Source organism: Caretta caretta, chromosome 1 (genome assembly GCF_965140235.1).
Source record: "Caretta caretta isolate rCarCar2 chromosome 1, rCarCar1.hap1, whole genome shotgun sequence".
NCBI classification, from domain to species: domain Eukaryota; kingdom Metazoa; phylum Chordata; order Testudines; family Cheloniidae; genus Caretta; species Caretta caretta.
Genome location: NC_134206.1, coordinates 347,741,716 through 347,765,043, shown reverse-complemented (window position 1 = coordinate 347,765,043; position 23,328 = coordinate 347,741,716). Strand labels below are relative to the sequence as shown.

The window sequence follows — 23,328 nt, the reverse complement described above, 5'->3', positions numbered from 1 at the left end:
AAATCTCCACCTTAACCTTGCACTAACATGGTTGTTTGCACTTTATGTCCACATAGTAAACTGGACAATAATCTTTACTTTCATGTTGCCTAGCATATGCTGGTACAGCTCTATGAATACCATCAGTAAATCATTCTCAAGGAGACGCAGCTACTGTATCACTCCACAGAGTTGGATTAGTGATGTCATTAATGTGTGGACAGGTTTTTGTGATATTAAAGCTACACAGAACACTGCATTTTTCATCTTAAATGATTTTACAAGCCAAGAGTTTACTAGAGTACTTACTACATACCATTAATTTTATTGTATGAAAGCTCCAACTTCTCTAGGTGAATGTATCTGGAGAGAATGCTAATGTCACTTAAATTACATCCCTGGGAAAATAAAAAGCAAAGAAGCTTTAATAACTCGCTGTGTAACCACATGCCCAAAACCAGACACAAATGGGGGAAAAAGTAAAAGCAGAAAAAAAAAATGCAGTCAAGAGAGATGGCTGCATCCACAGGGAATGCCACATCAGGCTGCATATAAGAGGAATCTGTGGCGAATCATCTTTAACTCGGTTCAACTCTGCTAATTTTTTTTTTTAAATTACCTACTCCTACATTTAGTTCTTTAAGGTAGTGCAATTTGTCTGTAACAACTTAGCCACCAAGTTCAATTATTGCCACACAGCTGCCTTAATCTGTGCTGTCTTTACCTTGAGACTGTTCAAAAAGGCAGTAATACATTTGTCTCCATGGTTGCCCATGGATCTTGGACAGCAACAATTACCTCCCACCAGAGTGATGTTACAGGCTGTATTCCAAGGGGATTATCACCTCCCGCTTCTCCTCCTCTGCTCTGACTGAGCAGAACAAGAGTACTGTAGGAAGTTACCCTGGAGACAGAATAAAGAGAATCCCTGACACCTACAGCTATAGCTGTTCCCAATAGAAAACAAAGAGGGACTGATTCAGGAGTGAAGTCACAGCCTTCCAAAGGTCCCCTCATACAGGCACAGAAGTGTCATCTACAGAAGGTGAAACAATTACGCCTGCCTCCTGAAAAAGAAGACATATCTTGCCACGCAGGCCATCGCCTGTTAAGAGTGAAGCTCAGATTAGGGTGACCCTTGTGAGCAGATAATCACATGAGTGATCACAATGATGGCTCTGCTGAAAGATGTTTGTTCTTTGGTTGTACTCACTGAAAGCAACAGATTAAGGTAAACAAACTTGGCGCCAGGGGCTGAACGCCCCAGTTTGTACAGGGCCTCACCGACAGTATCTTCATCCAGTACCCCATCAAAATGTTCCTGCAAAACACCAGAAGGACAGACACACTCTTAGGTAGATTTAAGAAACCAAATACTATACTGTTCAATCCTACTGAAGTCACTGGGATTGCATCGGATGCAAGTCAGAACAGAACACAGGTTTTAGTTCTAGCCTCATGTCCCTGCTGCGGCACCATTTGCAACAGCTTTATACACTCCGAAAAACAAAAACATTGGATATAACTTTAGCATTCAAAACATACTAGAACATACTGTACACTAGCTCTGAACTCTCACATGGGCAATAGAAAAGGCTGACTTCAACATTTTCAAAAGGGGCCATTTAGTTTTCTGTACCTCACATTTCAGATTCTCAACTTTAGAAAGGGCTTGATCTGCAGAGGCGCTGAGTGCACGTATCTCCCTTAGACTTCAACTGGGTTATGAATGCTCAGTTCTTCTGCAGATCAGACCCAAAATATCTCAAGCTGGGTACTCAAAAACTAACACATCCAGAGAATCAATGGCCCCTTAACATTTTTTTGCCTGAGTAACGTGAAATCCTTTTCAGAAAACAACCAGTCCTCTGCCAAAGGGGGTGGTTAACAGATGGCACTAGTGAACCAGTGCACAGGTTTAATGAGAAAATAAGCCAATGATTTGTGAAATTCCTATGAGCTTGGAAAAGCCACACAATGATCTCATATCTAGGGACCAAAGATAAATAATTTATCAAAGAGTAATAATGCAAATCCTAGCACCTCCTACAGCAATTGGAGCTACAGAGATACTACAGTGGATGGTGCTACAGAGATATTTAAGACATGATTAAAAAATATGAGGTGATAATGCCTTGGTAATGGGTAGATTAGAGACAGATGAAAGGAAACAAATCCACGCCTTCCTGGGAAGGTACTGAACGTCAGGGCTGGGCACATACATTGCACACAGCTACGCTGAGGTGCCTTTGCTCTCCTGCATTAATTCAGCAATTTGCATGCCAGCCTGCTTTCTGCTCCTTTCTGGCAGGTAACCGGTAGGGTGCAGAAGAAGAAAACACACCAGTTCCCCACTGATGGAAGCAACACAGGGGAGGGAGGAATGGAGGGCAGGGAAATAGCCTCAGCTATGCCCCTCCTTCTGTCTGACACAGTGACACACTGAGGGGGGGGAGTGACAAGAAAATTCATGATCAGATCCCCCTGCCCTGCCTGGCAGTGACACCAAGGGAGGGCACTGCCAGACCACCCAGCCAGTGGTCAACAGATTCAGGCAGGCTGGCAGAGCTGCCCCCGCTACAAATAGCTGTGTAGACAGAGGGCTTTGGAGTTGCGGCTCCCACCCCGCTGCCTAGACATGAGAGCCTGAGCTCCAGCCCAAACGGCAAGGTCTACACAGCCCCAGTCTGTCCACCCGGGCCGGGCGTCCCCACACCCTCCAAACACCTGTGAGCTGGGTCATACCCCCAGCCGGGCTGCGTGCTCAAAGGGAAGGAGCTTCCCCATCACCGTCAGGGCAGATCCCACAGGGCTGCGGCCTCCTGGCAGAGGAAGTGCTGCCCAGCTCGGCCCTTAATGGCTCAGTCATAGAATCATAGAACATTAGGGTTGGAAGAGACCTCAGAAGGTCATCTAGTCCAGGGGTTCGCAAACTGGGGGTTGGGAGCCCTCAGCGGGTTGCAAAGTTATTGCAGGGGGGGGGGTTGAGAGGTGCCAGCCTCCACCTCAAACCCTGCTTCACCTCCACCATTTATAATGGTGTTAAATATATAAAAAAGTGTTTTTAATTTTTAAAGGGGGTCGCACTCAGAGACCTGCTATGTGAAGGGGGTCACCAGTACGAACCGTTTGAGAACCACTGATCTAGTCCAACCCCCTGCTCAAAGCAGGGCCAACCCCAACTAAATCATCCCAGCCAGGGCTTTGTCAAGCCGGGCCTTAAAAACCTCTCAGGAAGGAGATTCCCCCGCCTCCCTAGGGAACCCATTCCAGTGCTTCACCACCCTCCTAGTGAAATAGTTTTTCCTAATATCCAACCTAGACCTCCCCCACTGCAACAGGAGACCATTACTCCTTGTTCTGTCATCTGCCACCACTGAGAACAGTCTAGATCCATCCTCTTGGGACCCCCCTTCAGGGAGCTGAAGGCTGCTGTCAAATCCGCCCTCACGCGTCTCTGCTGCAGGCTCAATAACCCCAGGCCCCCTCACCCTTTCCGCTGCCTTCCTGGGACAGACCCCGCCCCCCCCAGCCCGCGGGCGGGGACCGAGCTGAACCTCCATGGGCTGCGGCTGCGGGTCCGAGTCCGAATCCTCCTCCCTCGCCTGCGGCTCCGGCTCCGGCTCGCAGCCACTGAGCTGCGACTGCCCGAGGCGGGGCCCGTCCCCACGCGGCGTCGGTCCCAGGGGGACCCCGCCGAGGAGCTGGGGCGGGGGGCGGGGCAGCCCCCACGTGCCGTCCTCCTCGCCCCCGCGCTCGGCCATGGGGAGCAGCGGGGGCGGGGGTAGACGGGGAAGGGGGCGAATGTGCTGGTGTTTCAGACTCGGCTGCCCCCCGGCGGGGGCCCGGTTGCCGCCATCTTGTTTACCAGCCGTTGCTTAGGAAACGGGGCGCCGGCTCGCGGGGGCTCCTGGGAAAGCGGGAGCAAGCGGATGCGGGGCGATGTAGTTCCCACCGCGAGGGAGAGCCGTTGGGACGCGGGGCATGCTGGGCGATGTAGTTCCCACCCGGAGGGAGAGCCGTTGGGACGCGGGGCATGCTGGGCGATGTAGTTCCCACCCGGAGGGAGAGCCGTTGGGACGCGGGGCATGCTGGGCGATGTAGTTCTCAGCACAGCTCACCTTGCCTACACCCCCGCCCCCCCCCCCCGGCCTGGGCACCTGGCTCCCCCAGCCTCGCAGCAGAGCCCACCCAGCATCCCTGCCCGGCTGGTGTAGGACTGTCCCCCGCTCGCTGTGCGGCGGCGAGCAGGGCCACGTCCTGTGCGGGGCGTGCTGGGGTCTGGGCGAGGGTGACCAGCAGTCCCGCTTTATAGGGACAGTCCTGATGCTGTATTTGGGGCTTTTTTTTTTAATATGGGCTCCTATTACCCCCCACCCCCGCTCCCAAGTTTTCACACGTGCTCGCTGGTCACCCTAGTCTGGGTTGAGCCAGGCCAGGCGGGAGAGGCCCGGCTGTGCAGCCAGCCGGCGGGGAGGCTGGGTCCCCGCCCTGGGCACCAGGTGGGCACTGCCGCAGCCACAGAATACAGGACGTTCTGGTGCTTCGGGGAACGCCGTGACCCTGCCCCCACTGGCGTGACCCCCCACCAGCAGTACCCCACCCCTGCCACCATGCACGGTGCATGTGAGGTCACGCCGGCGGCGTGCTCGGTGTTCCCCATCCCATACTGGACAGGGGGATAACCCTTAGAGCCTCAAACAATAGGTGGAGCGCGGGGCAATCCGGATCACCAGACAGTTTTGAATAGACCCCGAAATCTTTGTATTTACTTATCTTTATTATTTTCTCTGGAGTTTGGACCTTGACTATACCTTGACCAAGAAATTTGGACCTTGACAAGAAACAATAGACTACCCCTGCCTCAGGCAAAGAGAACTTTCTGGCTTAAAAACTATACAAACAGCCTTCCTGCCAGCTCCCAGGTCTCAGCCCTGGGCTTGTGATTACCCACCTGGGAGGTCACAAAGTTGAGAATCCCAACTAGAGTTGGCAACAGGTACAGGGTGCAAAACTGATGACATCTGAGCAACTTGCCCATGGTCACCCCAAGAGGCTGTAGGAGGGCCAGGCAGTGAACCCAAGGCCTCTGAATTCCAGTTCAAGGTTTTAACCACAAGGCTATCCTAACACCTATTGTTTTTGTGGGGAGGAATGAAGGATGGAATAGGTAACTTTGGCCATTCTAAGGGGGTAGCTTAGTCACAAGATGGTTTCCCTCTAAACCCCATCAAAAAAGGTTCATTCTGAAAATGTTTGGATTTTGAAATCTAAAAATGTCATTTAAAAAAATTACAACTTTCAAAACAGGAAAAAAAATCCCATAAACAAAAATTCCGTGAGTGATAAGGTGGGAGAGGTAATATCTCTTATTGGACCAACTTCTGAAGAGCTCTGTGAAATTCAAAACTTGTCTCTTTCACCAACAGACAGTCCAATAAAAGATATTACTCACACACCTTGTCTCTATAATAGCCTGGGACCAACACGGCTACAACAACACTGCAAACAAAAATTCTCTGGACGTTTTTGAAAAATGAGAAGGCATCTCTTGAGAAAAAACTGTACTTGTTGGGTATTTTCAGTAATGTGGCTTCTGTAGAATACATTTATTTTCAAATTTCCTTCACTGTGATTTACCCTGGGAAATGGGGTAAATCAATCTTGTACCCATAATCAGCTTTGACTTTACTGTCTATCAGCATTAAACTTGACACACTTTTTACAACTATGTGCCCATTACCCATGGATCTATATATATACTGGAACAAAAAGGCGAACATTTGAATCACAGCCCAGCAGCTGGAGCATTGATGAGACGAGCTGAAAATCTACATTATAGTGGCAAGTCTTCACCAAAATGGAGTGTCCATTAAGGATTCCAGGCTACATCACGGGGGTGAAAACTGATCAGACATGGGGTTAGGGGAACAGGAAAAAAGCTCTTCTAAGTACAAATATAAACACACCATTCTTCGAGATGGTAGGGGGATATTTCAAGAATTACTCAAGAGGCAGTGTGATGCAGTGGCCAGGGCCTTAGCCTGGAAATCAGGAGATCTGAATTCTATTCGTGGCTGCATGACTCTGACTAAGTCCCTTTATCTCCCGGCCTCTGTTTCCACCCTCCGTTTCTCTTGTCTATTTAGTCTGTAAACTCATCAGGCCGGTGACTGTCTCTTATGTGTGTGGCAGTGCCTACCACAATGGGCACCTGATGTTCCTTAGGGCCTTCATGCCTCTACTATAATAGAATTGTTTATTTTAACATTTCAGGTGAGGAAAACATAACAGATATTCACACTATAAGAGAACTAATGTCTTTAAAATGACAACAGCTGCCAAAAAACATGTTTTTTGTTTCACTCTGACCTTTCCAAAGGAACCGAGGAGTTGCCGAACCAGATTAGACCAATGGTCCATCCAGTCCAATATCAACACGGTTTTTGTAAAGGGAAATCATGCCTCACCAATCTACTAGAATTCTTTGAGGGGTGAACAAACATATGGATAAGGGTGATCCAGTGGATATAGTGTACTTAGATTTTCAGAAAGCCTTTGACAAAGTCCCTCACCAAAGGCTCTTAAGCAAAGTAAGCTGTCATGGGATAAGAAGGAAGGTTCTCTCATGTCTTAGTAACTGGTTAAAAGATAGGAAATAAAGGGTAGGAATAAATGGTCAGTTTTCAGAATGGAGAGAGGTAAATAGCCGTGTCCCCCAGGGGTCTGTACTGGGACCAGTACTATTCAACATATTTATAAATGATCTGGAAAATGGGATAAACAGATGGCAAAAAGTGCAGATGATACAGGACTACTCAAGATAGTTAAGTCCAAAGCTGACTGCAAAGAGTTACAAAGGGATCTTTGGTACCAGATGACAGAACAAGGAGTAATGGTCTCAAGTTGCAATGAGGTAGGTTTAGGTTGGATATTAGGAAAAACTTTTTCACTAGGAGAGTGGTGAAGCACTGGAATGGGATACCTAGGGAGGTGGTGGAATCTCCATCCTTAGAGGTTTTTAAGGTCACGCTTGACAAAGCCCTGGCTGGGATGATTTAGTTGGGGATTGGTCCTGCTTTGAGCGGGGGGTTGGACTAGATGACCTCCTGAGGTCCCTTCCAACCCTGATATTCTCTGATCTCAGAAAACTGGGTGACTGGGAAACGAAATGGCAGATGAAATTCAGTGTTGATAAATGCAAAGTAATGCACATTGGAAAACATAATCCCAACTACACATATACAATGATAGGGGTCTAAATTAGCTGTTACCACTCAAGAAAGAGATCTTGGAGTCATCGTGGACAGTTCTCTGAAAACATCCACTCAATGTGCAGCGACAGGCAGAAAAACGAACAGAATGTTGGGAATCATTAGGAAAAGGATAGATAATAAGACAGAAAATATCATATTGCCTCTATATAAATACATGGAACGCCCATATCTTGAATACTGCGCACAGATCCAGTTGCCTCATCTCAAAAAGAGATATTGGAATTGGAAACAGTTCAGAAAAGGGCAACAAAAATTATTAGTGGTATGGAATGGCTTCTGTATGAGGAGAGATTAATAAGACTGGGACTTTTCATCTTGGAAAAGAGACAACTGTAGGGTGGGCCTGGAGTCCTCTCCCCCACTCTGAACCCCTCATTTCTGGCCCCACCCAGAGCCTGCACTCCCAGCCCAGAGCCCATACACCCCCACCCCAACCTCCTGCCCCAGCCCAGAGCCCTCTCCCACACCCCAAATCCCTCATCCCCAGCCCCACCCCAGAGCCCGCACCCCAGCTGGAGCTCTTACCCACCTCCCACACCCCAACCCCCTGCCTCAGCCTGGTGAAAGTGAGGGTGGGGAAAAGTGAGCAATGGAGGGAGGGGGAATGGAGCAAGCGGAGGGTGGGGCCTCGGAGAAGGGGCAGGGCCTTGGGGCAGCAGCGGAGCAGGGGGTGAGGCAGGTTTTGTGTTTTGGTTTTGTGTCATAGAAAGTTGGCAACCTTAAGTATGGCTGTTCTTATATTGTGTCTCCGACAGTGACCAATACCAAATACTTCAGAGGAAGTTGCAAGATATCCCATAATGAAATAACCGAGTTGGCTTGTGCCCTGAAGCATGAGAATTTATATCCCTTTTTTATGTCCCTGTCTAATGTATCTGTGGATGTTTCAATTATACATAGAAACAGATAACCCCTTTCTAAGAAAACCTGCTCAGTGCTTAGCCCCAGTGATATTCTCTGGCAGTGAGTTCCATGGGTTAATTATGCATCGTGTAAAAAAGAAAAAGACATTTCTTTCAATCAGTTTTAAATCTGCTGCTTTTCCGTTTCATTGACTATGTTACTGTATTGAAAAAACGGGTCAATGGAGGAAGTCAAGCAACAAAGAAAAGTGATGTGGAATTTGATGCGAAGGACGCAAACATGCAGCCTGCCAGAACCCAGCTCCAAGAATCATAGAAGATTAGGGTTGGAAGAGACCTCAGGAGGTCATCTAGTCCAACGCCCTGCTCAAAGCAGGACCAACCCCAACTAAATCATCCCAGCCAGGGAGTTGTCAAGCCAGGCCTTAAAAACCTCTAAGGATGGAAATTCCACCCCCCCCCTAGGTAACCCATTCCAGTGCTTCACCACCCTCCTAGTGAAATAGTGTTTCCTAATATCCAACCTAGACCTCCCCCACTGCAACTTGAGACCATTGCTCCTTGTTCTGTTCTCAGTGGTGGCAGATGACAGGCGAGCTCCATCCTCTTTGGAACCCCCCTTCAGGTAGCTGAAGGCTGCTATCAAATCCCCCCTCACTCTTCTCTTCTGCAGACTAAACAAGCCCAGCTCTCTCAGCCTCTCCTCATAAATCATGTGCCCCAACCCTCTGACCATTTTCATTGCCCTTTGTTGGACTCTCTCCAATTTGTCCACATCCTTTCTGTAGTGGGGGGCCCAAAACTGGACACAATACTCCAGATATGGCCTCTATAGAGGGAAATAGAGGGAAATAATCATTTCCCTCGATCTGCTGGCAATGCTCCTACTAATACAGCCCAATATGCCGTTAACTTTCTTGGCAACAAGGCTAACTTATATCCAGCTTCTACGTCCACTGTAATCCCCAGGTCCTTTTCTGCAGAATTGCCACTTAGCCAGTCAGTCCCCAGCCTGTAGCGGTGCATGGGATTCTTCCGCCCTAAGTGCAGGACTCTGCACTTGTCCTTGTTGAACCTCATCAGATTTCTTTTAGCCCAATCCTCCAATTTGTCTAGGTCACTCTGGACCCTATCCTTACCCTCCAGAGTTGACATACTTTTCTGAGGAGACACAGGTAGGCCGATCACTAGCACTCAGGATGGAAAGGTTGATTGTTGGGGACTAACCGGTTCATTTGAATGGGTTCTGGGTCTGAGCAAAGACTGCAAGTTAAAGCTCATGATTCTAAGAGGTTTTATAATTCAATTTCTCAGCCTAGCCCAGAACCCCCACCCAGGAATGACAATGTCAGAAGGATCTCTGATTGCTGTGGCTGTCGGTTTAAAAAAAAAAGTCCTTATGAACACCATTCACTGACTTTTATCTCTATGCTTCAGGGAAACGTTATAACTACTGCAATAAAGCTACCCCAAATTACCTTCCTTCATTATCTCACCAGTCAGAAATGTGAAAACCCTTAATGAGATTTACTCTTCTTACACGAAGCACCCTCCGCCTGCTCCCAGGGCCCCCTCGGGCATAGTGGCTGCCCTGTGAAAGCTTTTCTCCAGATGGTATATGTCTGAGAATTGCATTCTGGGAGCTGCAACAAAGGAAAGGCCTCCATACGCTTAGAACAAACAAGAGGGAAAAGGCTAGAGTCTACCACTGCTCAGGTGCTACCTACCAGGATTGGACTGAACCAGACCGCTGGAGATATGTGCTGTCTGGTAGTGGATATGGCCTATTTGGGTTTTTTTAGCTGAAACCATGACCATTCCAAGATAGAATAACTTGTGAGCCGCCAGATCTAGAAACTGAACCTATAAACCAGGGGTGGCCAACCTGAGCCTGAGAAGGAGCCAGAATTTACCAATGTACATTGCCAAAGAGCCACAGTAATACGTCAGCAGCCCCCCGTCAGCTCCGCCCGCACCACTCCCAGCGCCTCCCGCCCACCGGCAGCCCCGCCAGTCAGCACCTCCCCCTCCCTCCCCGCACCTCCGGAGCAGCTGTTTTGTGGCGTGCAGGAGGGAGAGGAAGGAGCGAGGGCGTGGCAGGCTCAGGGTGAGGGGTAGGAAGGGGCGGACTGGGGGCAGGGCCTGTGGCAGAGCAGGGGTTGAGCAGTGAGCCCCCCCCGGCCCATTGGAAAGTTGGCGCCTGTAGCTCCAGCCCCGGAGTCGGTGCCTAGACAAGGAGCCGCATGTTAACCTCTGAAGAGCCGCATGTGGCTCCAGAGCTGCAGGTTGGCCACCCCGGCCATATACCATTGGAAAGCCGGGCTTACATACTGCCCAATGGGGCACAGCATCAGTCTCTAGGTGTGGTACCTTGTGGGATGTCAAACCCTAAAATCACCTGTATTTGTAGCCTACGCAGGCATGCCTACCCGTGCAGGATGGGATCCTGGCCTGTGACCCAGACCTCTGCTGCCTTGTGCAATCTCAGCACATTGACTGTAGCAGCTCTGTAAGCAAAGCTGGGTGAAGCACTTGAAACTAAACCAGAAACCACACCAACACCTTTTGGTTTTGTTACCAACTCAAATCCACTGAACAGTTTGTTGGGTGGGGACTGTATTGCACAAAACAAAGTCTTATTTACATATAGCCCCTGACCATAAATTATAACCCTTTAACCAGCTCCATCTAGCTAGGAAATAAGATTTTCCTCCCCAACACAGTCCTTTTAGCTGGCAGGGGAGATATTTTTTACTCCACCTATCACTTGTTTTAACTGACAGTGAGGTGCAATGCTTGTAGCTAGAAGCAGAATTCTTATTACCCACCGGAGGGCACTTTTTCAACCCAAGCAATAGTAGTTTTCCTTATAAATGAAAAGACCTGTCTACATAGAATACATTTCATTGTAGCCTTTAAAAATGTCTTTTTTGTGCCCCAAGGTGCTGGACCTGAAGTATCTTTGGGCCTGCAGTCATTCCCATGACTCTGCCCGTATTGCCAACCCCAGTGCTCATAAATCAGAAGTCGGGGGTCCCCATAATCATGAGATTGGTGTAAAAATCGTGAGATTTAAAGGGGGAAAACCCCACAATTAATTTTGGGGTTTTCTTTCTTTCCCTTCCGGTCTTTGAGCTTTTAGAGTTCACTTGGATGGCATTTTCAGGGTTTTATCTGCAACCATGAGGGCGAGAAACTGACAGAGCTTCTCATGTATTCACCTGAATTCAGGAGCTGGGGCTTTTAGAAAAATACCAATATTGCAATACTCAGGATCAAATTGTGGGAGTTAGCACCATTAGTGTCAGGCCTGGCACACCATGCCAATGGGTGGACAGGAGAGTGGGGTTAGGAAATGTCTCTCTCCTGCCCTGGAGCTGGTTTGGTTCTGGGCGCATTTAGAGCAGCCTTCAGGATATAAGTGGTACAATGACCTTCTGCACAGGGAATCAGTTTCACTCAATAAGAACAATCAGCCAATCCAGGCTAACGCTAATCATTAATGGATCATTTGTGAATAATTTGAACGCATGAAAAAAAATCACCCATTTTGCTATCTGTTTGTGGGCAACTCAAAACAAACAAGATATGTCAAATTATTGCCTAAAAATGGCTCACCCATTTCTATGGACAGTCCTGGAGTTCTCAGTTTATTCACAGGGCGTGGCAGCCAGGCAAGCTCCCCCAGATGCTGTCCCATCAGTTTGCCAGGAACTAGCCTTGGAGGGATCACCTCCAGCAATGAGAGAGCAGTTGAGTTTCCATAGGCCATTCAGTCATTGGCTTTTTGTTGAGATTGCTAAAGTACTGATTGTGATGGTGGCTTTTGTGATGTTGACACCTGTCCATTAAGAACTGGACTGAAAACCACCAGTGCATTTCACTTTGGTCACTGAAAAGACATCAGGTGCTAACAACTTTCAGGCACTACCTGCATGGTTTGGATTTTAACCAGTGACCTGGAGACTAACAGACTTAGATCCCTTTACCAATCCCACAAGCCATTCTTCCCCCTTCACTCTATTTGCACTTATTTCTCCCCATGCTTGTCTGGCTGCTATAATGCAGCCCAAGTGCTAGGGAACCATTGCACTAAATGTAGAATATGTTTAGTCCCTCTGCTGAGAGGTGGCAGATGTTTGGGCCTTGCAAGTCGGCTTTCCACTGGAGGAGAACTCACTGACGTGGAATCTGGGTATATTCTTGGTGCAACTTGTTTATTTTGCAGTAGAGACACCAGCCCTGGAACAGAGGTGGTCACAAACAGCACACGAGCAATCCCCTCATTCAGGAATCTTAGCCAAAATACCAATGCTTGGCTCCCAGGAAGCAGTTCTGCCTCAACATTGACTCTAGTTAGAGAGATTAAGGGAGACAGCAAATACTGTTGATGCTTGCCACAGTTATCCCTCCAACAACAAAACATCTTCACAACACTAACAAACATATAAGAATTTCTTGAAAGACTGAATATTGCTACCATGCTAAGAAACAGCCATGGAAGAGTATGTGTAACGGTGTCATCTGGTGACCCCTGCCATAACATTACATTGACATGTTGAAAGCTTAGGGTCTTTTTGCCCAGTTGTGTTGCTCAAACATTCACCTTGAGCTGGAGCTTCGTGTTTTAAAGCCAATTGCTTGTATGATGCCATTTCCGTTACCAAGGAGTCTGCCACTAATTTTTGGCACAGACACGCTACAGACCATTGAGCAGGTAGGAGGGCAAAACTATGCCAGGACTCATTACTCTTTAAACTAATTCAACTGTGTTTAGCAAGCCAGAGGTGCAATAAATATTATGATCTAGATCTAAATCCACACATAGCATAGAAAATACACACAGAAGTAACGTAATGGATGGAATCAGAACGGCTCAAACAGTGTGTCATAGGCCCTATATTGCTAGCAGCTAATGGAGATTCTTCTGTAGTTCGAGTAGCAGGAGCCGGAGTTTTTGGAGAAGGACAATCTGAATTCTGTCCTTGCTATTGCTGAAATGTCCCAAGCTGCTGTGCTGTGCAGCATAGTTACCGCCATGAAGACTTAGGTAGCCCATGGAACTGGTACAATACTTACCTCGTGTGTGTGTTCCATAGAAGGCCAAAGCACCTGGTATGTGGAGTACACAGTTACAGCCTATTCAAAACACAGTCGTGACGTCAGATTTTTCCTGAACTTGGTCACGCTGCAATTTTTTCAGCCCTCTGCTTTTGCTGCACTGAGGCCAACCAGAAAAATTCTCTGCCTCCCTCCTCAGCTGTCCTGGCTGTCACATAGCGACCACATCATCCTCATCAGATAAGCTTCACCATCCAGTTAACATGGAGTGGAAGGAAGCACAGAAGCCATGTTTCACCTGTAGTAGATTTGCTGGGCAGACGGCAAGTTCTCCGAGAGGCAAAGGCCACCAGTAATCAAATTAATGGCTAGATAGGTAGATTGTCCTTGTAAGACAGGTCTGAGGATCTGGTGGGACTATATGACAAAGGAAGGGCAGGCCCAAAAAGAGTCTACATGAGCTGCCACTGCGTTTGGCACATAGCCAACCTGGGCTAATGAGTTCTTGCATTGAAGTCTCCCAGAGTTTATTTGCCACCATCTGGAAAACGCTTGCCCTTCCATTGGGAATTGTGATGATTCAGACAGGAGGGCGGATTATTAAAACTTCAGGAACACAAAACCCCCATCTGTTCAGCTTGGCAGGGTGGGGAGCGCTGCCTATTCACTCAGCCCAAGTAGCAAAACTCCTTTAAAGCACCTCTCCGTGACGGCTGGCAATTTGAATGCAAATAGCCGTATGTATTTCAGACCCGAGACAGACGGCTCCTGCATGGAGCTGTGAAAATCCTGGAAAATGGGCAGGCAGCAGCTGAGGCCTTGACAGAGCCAGAAATCAGGCCGTATGAAAGCTGGTGACAGTCCCCTGCTAAAATGCAATGCTCAGCTATAGCCTCTGAAACGGCATGGGAAATCTTCATCCTTCAGAGCCCCAAAGACAGAGATCTATCTCCTCACATAGGACCTGATTCCGCAGTCCATCCATATTCTGCAAACCATATTCACCGTGTGCTTCACTTCAACGGGATTTAAGCACATGCTTCAAGTTAAGCCCACGTAACCCAGCATGGCTCTCTGTCTCCCTCTAGTGACTAGCCCACCTGTAGAGGGCTCAAAGAACGTTACAAACATGCATGGATTTCTCCTCAGAACACCTCTGTGAGGTAGGCATTAACCCTGTCTGATCAGAGGGAGACCCAAGGCACAGATGGGTTAAATCACTTGCCCAGGGAGTCAGGGCAGAGCTAGGAATTGAGCTCCTGGCCTGTGCTTTGTCTGCAAAACTTTAATCTCTGAATGCTCTGCAAGACACTACTTGGCCTCAGTGCCTCATACTTCCCTCTTCCCCCGCAAAGCATTGCAATCCCCCTGAGCCATGACCCCTGCTAAAGAAAGGGTAGGTGGCATTGCCTCCTCAAATGCAGTTCCAACCCTTCCACAACAACCGTGTATGAAACTGACTAAACTTACACCTGTGGTCTTTACACAAGTAGAACAGCAGTTGTTCCATTTCTGTAGCCTTTTTCATCTTGAAGAACCTCACAGCATTTTGCAAACCGGTATGTGGTTGTCGATAAGCAAAAAGAGGGAACACCCGGAAATGCAGCCACCCTGAGGTGGGGCAATCGCAGTTCAACTGCATATAGCAGTTTATGTCCAGGTGTGAGGAACACAGGTTGGAATTGAAATTGCAGGGGGAATTTAGGTATGTAGAATGCAATGACCAGGTTAGAATCTTGGGTTACAGGCCAGTCTTCGCTTACAGACAGCCCCCCAACCTGAAGCAAATACTCTCCAGCAACCAAACACCACACAACAAAAACACTAAACCAGGAGCCTTGCAACAAAGCCCGATGCCAACTCTGTTCACATATTTATTCAAGTGACACCATCATAGGACCTAATCACATTAGCCATGCCATCAGGGGCTCGTTCACCTGCACATCTACCGATGTGATATATGCCATCATGTGCCAGCAATGCCCCTCTGACATGTACATTGGCCAAACCGGACAGTCTCTATGCAAAAGGATAAATGGACACAAATCTGACATCAGGAATCATAACATTCAAAAACCGGTAGGAGAACACTTCAACCTCTCTGGCCACTCAGTAAAAGATTTAAGGGTGGCAATTTTGCAACAAAAAAGCTTCAAAAACAGACTCCAGCGAGAAACTGCTGAGCTTGAATTAATATGCAAACTAGATACCATTAACTTGGGTTTGAATAGAGACTGGAAGTGGCTGGGTCATTACACATATTGAATCTATTTCCTTAAGTATCCTCACACCTTCTTGTCAACTGTCTAAATGGGCCATCTTGATTATCACTACAAAAGTTTTTTTCCCCTGTTGAAAGAAAAGGAGTACTTGTGGCACCTTAGAGACTAGCCAATTTATTTGAGCATGAGCTTTCGTGAGCTACAGCTCACTTCATCGGATGCATACCGTGCAAACTGCAGCAGACTTTATATACACACAGAGATCATGAACAATACCTCCTCCCACCCCACTGTCCTGCTGGTAATAGCTTATCTAAAGTGATCATCAGGTTGGGCCATTTCCAGCACAAATCCAGGTTTTCTCACCCTCCACCCCCCCACACACAAACTCACTCTGCTGCTGGTAATAGCCCACCCAAAGTGACAACTCTCTACACAATGTGCATGATAATCAAGGTGGGCCATTTCCTGCACAAATCCAGGTTTTTTGTGCTTATTTAAATTAGGACTCTGCCTAGAGATGGCTTTGACAGATGATTCTGGAGGGTAGTTATCCCCACACATCACCTGGTGGGGGCTGGTTACTTTATCTGCTTTGGAAGGTAAACTATTTAAACCTTGCATGCAATACTTCTCCCTCAACTGCTCCAGATTCCTATCCAACTGTGCACTTTTATAGTCCCAGCCCAGCAGACAACCCTCCTGACACTAATACCTTTGTGAGATTGAAAAGTATCCCCCCTTTTTTAGGCCTGAGACAATGGGCCCTTCTTTGACTTGGCCCAAGTGACACGGGGGGGGCTATGGCAGGACCAGGAATCGAACCCAGAATCCCGCAGGCTAGCTCAGTGCCTTAATCACAAGCCCATTGTTTCACCCCACCTCCATCTTCCCCTCAGCGATTGCCAAACATGTCAGATCCAGCATCTCCTGTGCTCCAGACAAGACCTTTTCTGACCCAGCCAGACTCAAATGTCCCCAGAGCCCATGATATTCACCCCCAGCCTCCCGCTTCTCATTCATTGCGCTAATCTGGCTACTCAATATGCAGCACTTGATTCCCTCCCCACACCAACCTTTCAAGTGCTTTGATTGGGAGCCCTGTGCTGCGAGTTGAAGAGAAAAGCTGGCTGATAGCAGCTGATAACATTATCACTGACGGCTGCTCGATCCACTGGAGGAGAGATGAATAATCAGAACGGTGCTGTTTACTGAATTAAGCTGTGGAGTTTAAACTTCTGCAGACGCCTTTGATGGCGTGGGGCACAGGATTAAGCAGTAATTATGCAGCTTTAAATAATCTTCAAACATCTCACACTCGCTGCGCTTTATTAACATCTCAGTGTGTTTCAATTTCACTATAAGACTGATTGCCACTCACTCGGCCCCCACAGCCAGAGGCTCAGGAAGGGGTAGCGGGATTCCACGCTTTGCGTTTTTGCACATGCGTGGCATTAAGTGAGAGCTTTTGCTGAATGGAGCTCCAGCATCTGTGTTTGGGCCCTGCCACCTTGCTACTCAGCCAATTCAAATTCACCGTGGTCCTCGTTTGCCAGAGCTGGTTTGAGCCAGGTGGGACAAAGTGGGTCGGTCGTTCCACGTACCCTGCATTCGTTTCCCCACGGCATAGCAGCGACCCTAGTTCAGTGCACTTGCTTGGTCAAGATTTCTGCAACCGTCTCTGTGTCAAAGCAACAAGTCTGCTATTTGGACATGCCAGCTGAGAGGGCCGTATGGCTGATAACGGGATATGAAGCCTGCTCCCCTCTAGGACATTGCTTCAAATCTGGCCCAGGTTGTTACCACCACATAGCTGAAATGAACTGTTTCTCTCTCCAGCTCCTAATGGACAGGTGTCCAGGCGCCCGTGGTTGGAGAGGTAGGGCCCAATTCTGCAAGGCTTACCTGAGTAATCCCATTGGTTGCAATGGGATCATGTGTTGCGTGCCCATCAGACCCATTGGATTCACAGCTGGATAGCACCATTCACTGAAGGAAAGGGAGCTTAGCTGCCTTCATGGAAGTACTGGAGTCTGCAGAGGTCTTGGGTCTGTGCTGGGATGGAGGCTGGTGGGGATGACCACTGTCCCACCTCCTGCCTTACAGGTATCAGGATATAAAGATCATCCAGTCCCCAATTTTGTGCAGTGTGCTGGGGGCTGAGGGTGGGGAGAGACTTCTAGTGGCTGCCACACCCTGCTTGCCCATTCGAGGGCAGGGGTAATATGTCCCTATGCAGAGATGGAGGTGACCCCTAGTGATGGGCCTCCCAGATGGTCGGGGCAGTGTGGAGGAAGTTTGCACTGGGGCTGCTGCTGCCACCAGCGGATTGAATCTCGTATTTCTAATGCACCCAGGGTCATGCATTCACTCATGTTCTCACAACCCTACCTCCCTTGCATCGTGGCTAATGATCCTTTGCACTTCTGTGCAGTTTGTAGTTGATGATAACCAAAGATACATGGCTTGTGAAGGAAAGAGGTATTGCTCTGGTGAGTAACTTAAACAGGGCCAGCAGCGTGCGTGAGATTTCAAATTGGTAAGGTCGGGCCTGTGCCAAGGAACAGCAAACAAAATGTAACTGAATCCCAGCGAGGGAGAGAGGGGTTGGTGTTTGTATAGTGAGCCCTTTACTGTCTCCTAATTCAAATTCTGCCCTTTCCAATGTATTTCTCTTTCACAAACCAGAGAAGAGGGGGAGGAAGAGGAGTTACCTTGGATTTCCCTTTGCTTTCCGGATAATCTAGTCGCATTTAAAGAGAGCTCAATGAGTGTCTTTCTTTTGAAATCAGCTGGGTAAGAAGTAATCATGCAAATGAGGGACTTTTATAGTTTATGGCTTCTCTTCTAAATGATTAATCAGCTGCATCGCAGTGACATAGGCATGGTTATTAATAGCTCATTCAGGGGAAGTCTTGTTCTCTGTGCACTAAGGGAGAAAACTGGGTGCAATGTATTGCGGGTGCAATATATTATCAGGGCTGAAGCCCAGCCAGGTGATAGGGTTACATGCGGCCGAAGGGGTGTCACTCAATAGCCAAGCAGGGAGAGTTAAAGCGTGACCCATGATGCAGCCCTTGCGTGGGCTACAGAGGTGCAGCCTGAGGACACAAGGGGCCCTATCGCGTATGCCCCATCTTGATAGGAAGCACAGCTGGAACGACAGCAGTCAAGCTAGCGTAATAACTGGCAGGAGTTGGCCAACACAGAATCAGAGAATATCAGGGTTGGAAGGGACCCCAGAAGGTCATCTAGTCCAACCCCCTGCTCGAAGCAGGACCAATTCCCAGTTAAATCATCCCAGCCAGGGCTTTGTCAAGCCTGACCTTAAAAACCTCTAAGGAAGGAGATTCTACCACCTCCCTAGGTAACGCATTCCAGTGTTTCACCACCCTCTTAGTGAAAAAGTTTTTCCTAATATCCAATCTAAACCTCCCCCACTGCAACTTGAGACCATTACTCCTCGTTCTGTCATCTGCTACCACTGAGAACAGTCTAGAGCCATCCTCTCTGGAACCCCCTCTCAGGTAGTTGAAAGCAGCTATCAAATCCCCCTCATTCTTCTCTTCTGCAGACTAAACAATCCCAGCTCCCTCAGCCTCTCCTCATAAGTCATGTGTTCTAGACCCCGAATCATTTTTGTTGCCCTTCGCTGGACTCTCTCCAATTTATCCACAGGATTCGCACTGGGGACCTCCACTGCCATAAGCACAAGCTGCTACAGTCTGAGCTAAAGAACAATCTTCTCTGCCGCTTGGGGCTACAGCAGGTTCACAGCCTTTGTGGCTTATGCACAGAGGGTGACACAGAACACACTGACCAGTGGGTTACACTAGCAAACACTTTTGCACGAGCATTTCCCATTAAATCCCTGGCTGAGACAAAAATGTAAGTGGGAGGAGCTTCAGCCAGAGGAGCTTTCAGGTGCACAGTACTCTGGGAAAAGAGATGCTGTGACGGGGCATGCCTATCCCACGCTAGGTAGGAAAGGGTTAATCCCACATTATGGGCGGCAGAAGTCCCGCCCCTTAGACCAGACTGGGCATGCTCCAAATGCTGCACGAGTATAAAGGAGAGCCGCCCAGCTCATTCTGGGCTGATCCCCAGGGGAAAAGGACGCTGGGTGGAGGCTCCGGCTGCCTGCAGGAACCAGAGAGCCAAACCGGGGACCGGTCGCCCACAGCCAGTCGACAGGAGTCGGAGTCCCAATAATCTACTTGCGCCCAGGAGCTTGGAGACCCTGACGATGAATAGACCCCCGGCTTCAGGACTCACGGTCGGACGTGGCCCAGGGGGGTGGAGTGAGGGGCTCCTCGCACCCGAGGAGGGTCAGTGTGTTGCGGGAGGATCCCTGCTGACGGGGTGGGGACCATGCTCCCTGCTGACAGGGGCCAGGACCTGGTGGAGAGAAAGGGGGCAGGCCCCCTACTCCTCCCCCCGCCGCTGCCACCCAGTCCTAGGCACCCCTAGGCTGGGGTGACAGAGCAGGGCCAGAAAGCAGAGCTGCAAGGGGCTCCATGTTCTGTCACAAGCCTGGTGACTCCTGCTCCCTGCAGGCACGAGGTGCAGGGAAGGCTGTGGTCCTGGCAGGGCAGAGCTGAATCCTGGCCGAGGGTCTCTGCTCTGCACCCAGCGCATGCAGGGATCAGTGGTCACCAGCCCTGCAGCGGTGCAGGGAGCCCTCTGCCGCCCTGCTGTCACGAGAGTGAGTGTGTGGGGCAGAGCAGAGCCTCCTGGCTAGGAATGTGAGGCAGACAATGAGCCCCAGCCACAGGGGAGGACACCCTGCTGCTGAATGGCTCCTGCCCTCTGGATGATCCGAACTCCCGTTTAGCCGACTACAATCCATGTCCCCCCTGCTATTTGGATAATGGGGCGTACGCTGTGTTTGTTCTTTCATCTTTGGTATAATGGGGCAGAGCCACTCAGCAGGGCCAGGAGATGCAGGCGGAGGCCAGCTGGCGATTGTCCCGTTGAGATGCCACAGAAAGAGCGGAAAGCAAGCTGCGCTCTCACAGTGATAGCCAAGCTGGGCAGCAGTTTGAGCCAATGCTTGATCCCTGGGACTCGCGGCGTGGGGCCTGTCGTCGCCAACTCCGTGGGTGCTCCGGGGTTGGAGCAACCACGGGGGGAAAATGGTGGGTGCTCAGCACCCACTGGCAGCCCCCTATTAGCTCCCCCCATACCTCCCACCAGCGCCTCCCACCCGCCGGTGGGCCCCGTGGATCAGCACCTCCTGCCCGATGCGATCAGCTGTTTCGTGGCGTGCAGGAGGCTGGGGGGAAAGGAGGGAGGAACGAGGATGCAGCGCGCTGGGGGAGGGCGGGAAGAGGTGGGGCGGGTGGGACCTTGGGGGAAGGGTGGAGTGGGAGCAGGGCCTGGGGCAGAGCAGGGGGGCGAGCACCCCCTGGCACTTTGGAAAGTCCGTGCCTGTGCTGGGCTTTGCCTGTAACTTTAGGAAAGCAGGCAGAGGTAATGCTGCACTGATGGAAGGTGCTGGAAGCCCTGTGGTTAGGCACTGAATGGGTACAGCGGGGGATACTCAGCTCTGACCACTACAGCCCTAAAAACCCAGTTAAGTGGAACTTGAGTTGCGCAGAGGCCATGCATAGCAGCAGGCTGCTCCACAAACACACAGCCTCATTGCTGGCACCGCTGGGGCTGATCGGTCTCCGTGGCCCAATCCGTTCCTGGCTGGTGCGTGACCGATTCTCGAGTCTCCCTGACTCTGGAACAGAACGCAGGACCGGGCATAAAAATCTGGCTTTGAAGATTTAAATCTATCGTTATTGTCCTACGAAAACCTTCCAAAATAGCAATGGACAGAGCACTTCGGACTCCGAGCATTGAGGCAAACACCTTCTCAAAGACATTGATTTACAAAGCAATTATAAACGTAGCCAGCTCTCAGAGAGACACTGTAGGCAGAGCAGATTGATAGGAGGCCTTGACACATCGATAGTCCTTTGCAACTGCACAGCCCTGCCTCCTTGCTGTGGCAGGGTGCAGCGAGTGACCGCTACAAACAAGGTAAAGAAGTGCTGAGCAGGCCGGGGTGCGCAGGAGAACCCCAGACCCTGCCCAGTAGCAGGAGTCAGGTCAATGAGGGGAGCCTGGAGCTGAACCCTTCATTAGCATGAGCAGAAAACTGCTTATCCAGGTCCTGCCCATTCTGTGCCCATACCCCGCCCCTTTCTACCCTGAGTCCTTGCAAGTTAGGCATGGGTGTGCAGAGGGCTTGAGACCTGCTGCTGCTCTGTCTAATACCTGCTATGCCGAATACCTAGCCTGTGCTGGCCCACCTGTGGCTTCCACTATTATTTGTGCGAGAGCACAACCACCTTGCTGTACACTTAGGGCCAGCAGCACAATGGCCAGCAAGCAGCTGTGTAGTCTGACTGCAGTTCCCCGGGATGGCGCGTTCTCTGCTTGCAGGGCTAGGGCTTTGGCTCATCTCCTTATCTTACAGCTTTTTCTCTCTTTAAACCCCAACCCGAGAGCCCTTTGCTCATAAGCTGAAGGTACATCTACTGCAATAAAACACCTGTGGCTGTCCCATGTCAACTCGTGGGGCTCAGGCTGTGGGACTATAAAATTGTAGTGTAGACATCTGGGCTCAGGCTGGAGCCCAGGCTCTGGGATTCTCCCTCTTTGCAGGTTTCCACTTTTTTTGTAGGATTTTTGATTTTCAGGTCATTAAAGAGCTCTGGAAGGAGCCACACTGGCCTCTTAGGGCTTGTCTACACTACCTGCCGGATCGGCGGGTAACAATCGATCCAGTGGGGGTCGATTTATTGCGTCTAGTCTAGACACGATAAATTGATCGCTGAGCGCTCTCCTGTCGACTCTGATACTCCCAGAACGAGAAGTGCCAACAGAGTCGACGGGGGAGCGTCAGCTTTTGACTTACTGCAGTGAAGACACCGCGGTGAGTAGATCTAAGTATGTCGACTTCAGCTTCGCTATTCACGTAGCTGAAGTTGCGTATCTTAGATCGACCCCACGCGGTAGTGTAGACAAGCTCTTACTATTCTTATCTTTCCTTTGCATCGGAATAGTTTGCAGCTGTGCCTTTAATATTGTCTTCTTGAGGGACTGCCAGCTCTCCTGAACTCTTTTCCCCCTAGATTTTCTTCCTGTGGGTCCTTACCTACCAGTGCTCTGAGTTTGTTCTCTGCTTGGTTGAAGTCCATTGTCCGTATTCTGCTGCTCTCTCTCCTTCGTTTCCTTTGAATCATGATACATGATTCATGATCATTGTCACCCAAATTGCCTTTCACCTTCAGATTCGCCACCAATTCTTCCCTGTTCATGATATGATACCTGATTAAGTTTTTGAATGTTACAGATTACTATAAATGGAAGGGGTGCGTCAAGTTGTTTTGCCGTCATCGGCAAAAAAAGAAGGGCGTAGTGATCTTGGTTATCAGCTTTTTTTATTAGGCCAAAAGAGTTGCAATGAGACACTGGTTAAGCTGTCAGCATCCAGCCAGAAATTACTGGCATCTATCTGCAAACGGTACGCACACAGTTACATAACATACATTCCATAAATTACTTTGGGTTTGTAATTAATTATGTTATTGCAAAATCCTTGTTTTTACTTTGGTCTTGATGCTTTTTTTGCACCAATGAAGCTGCTGCCTTCTATTGCTTTCTGTGAGATGCTACTCAAGACTCTGTTTTTTGTACCTGCTGCTGGGGAACAGAATCGCAGTATTTCCCTCAGAGATGTGTTCCTATCACTCGTTAAAAGCCGCCACGTTACTGGGACGTGACACCACTGGAAGGTTGGCTGACAAGACCAAATTATTTTACTGGAAGTCATTCAATTCAGCCTCCAAAGATGCTCTGCCTTGCTCGCTCTGAAGGTGCTCATAATGGCTGAGACTGTCACTGCTGAGGCCATAAATGCACTGGAGGCAT

At 49.2% G+C, this 23,328-nt stretch overlaps 1 protein-coding gene across 6 annotated transcripts in view; it reads right to left on the bottom strand.

The window, feature by feature from the left end:
• LRGUK (leucine rich repeats and guanylate kinase domain containing) overlaps positions 1 to 3,867 on the bottom strand; it is an 81,330-nt gene extending 77,463 nt beyond the window's left edge. For all 6 annotated transcript variants that reach the window (XM_048836705.2, XM_048836706.2, XM_048836708.2 and 3 more), the window contains exons 1-3: positions 3,471 to 3,867; positions 1,193 to 1,300; positions 296 to 377 (exon numbers count right to left, since the gene is read on the bottom strand). In XM_048836705.2, the coding sequence (XP_048692662.2) occupies positions 296 to 377; positions 1,193 to 1,300; positions 3,471 to 3,743 (463 nt within the window). In that variant the 5' untranslated portion in view covers positions 3,744 to 3,867. The remainder of the gene's footprint in view (positions 1 to 295; positions 378 to 1,192; positions 1,301 to 3,470) is intronic.
• Between the last annotated feature and the right edge of the window lie 19,461 nt (positions 3,868 to 23,328).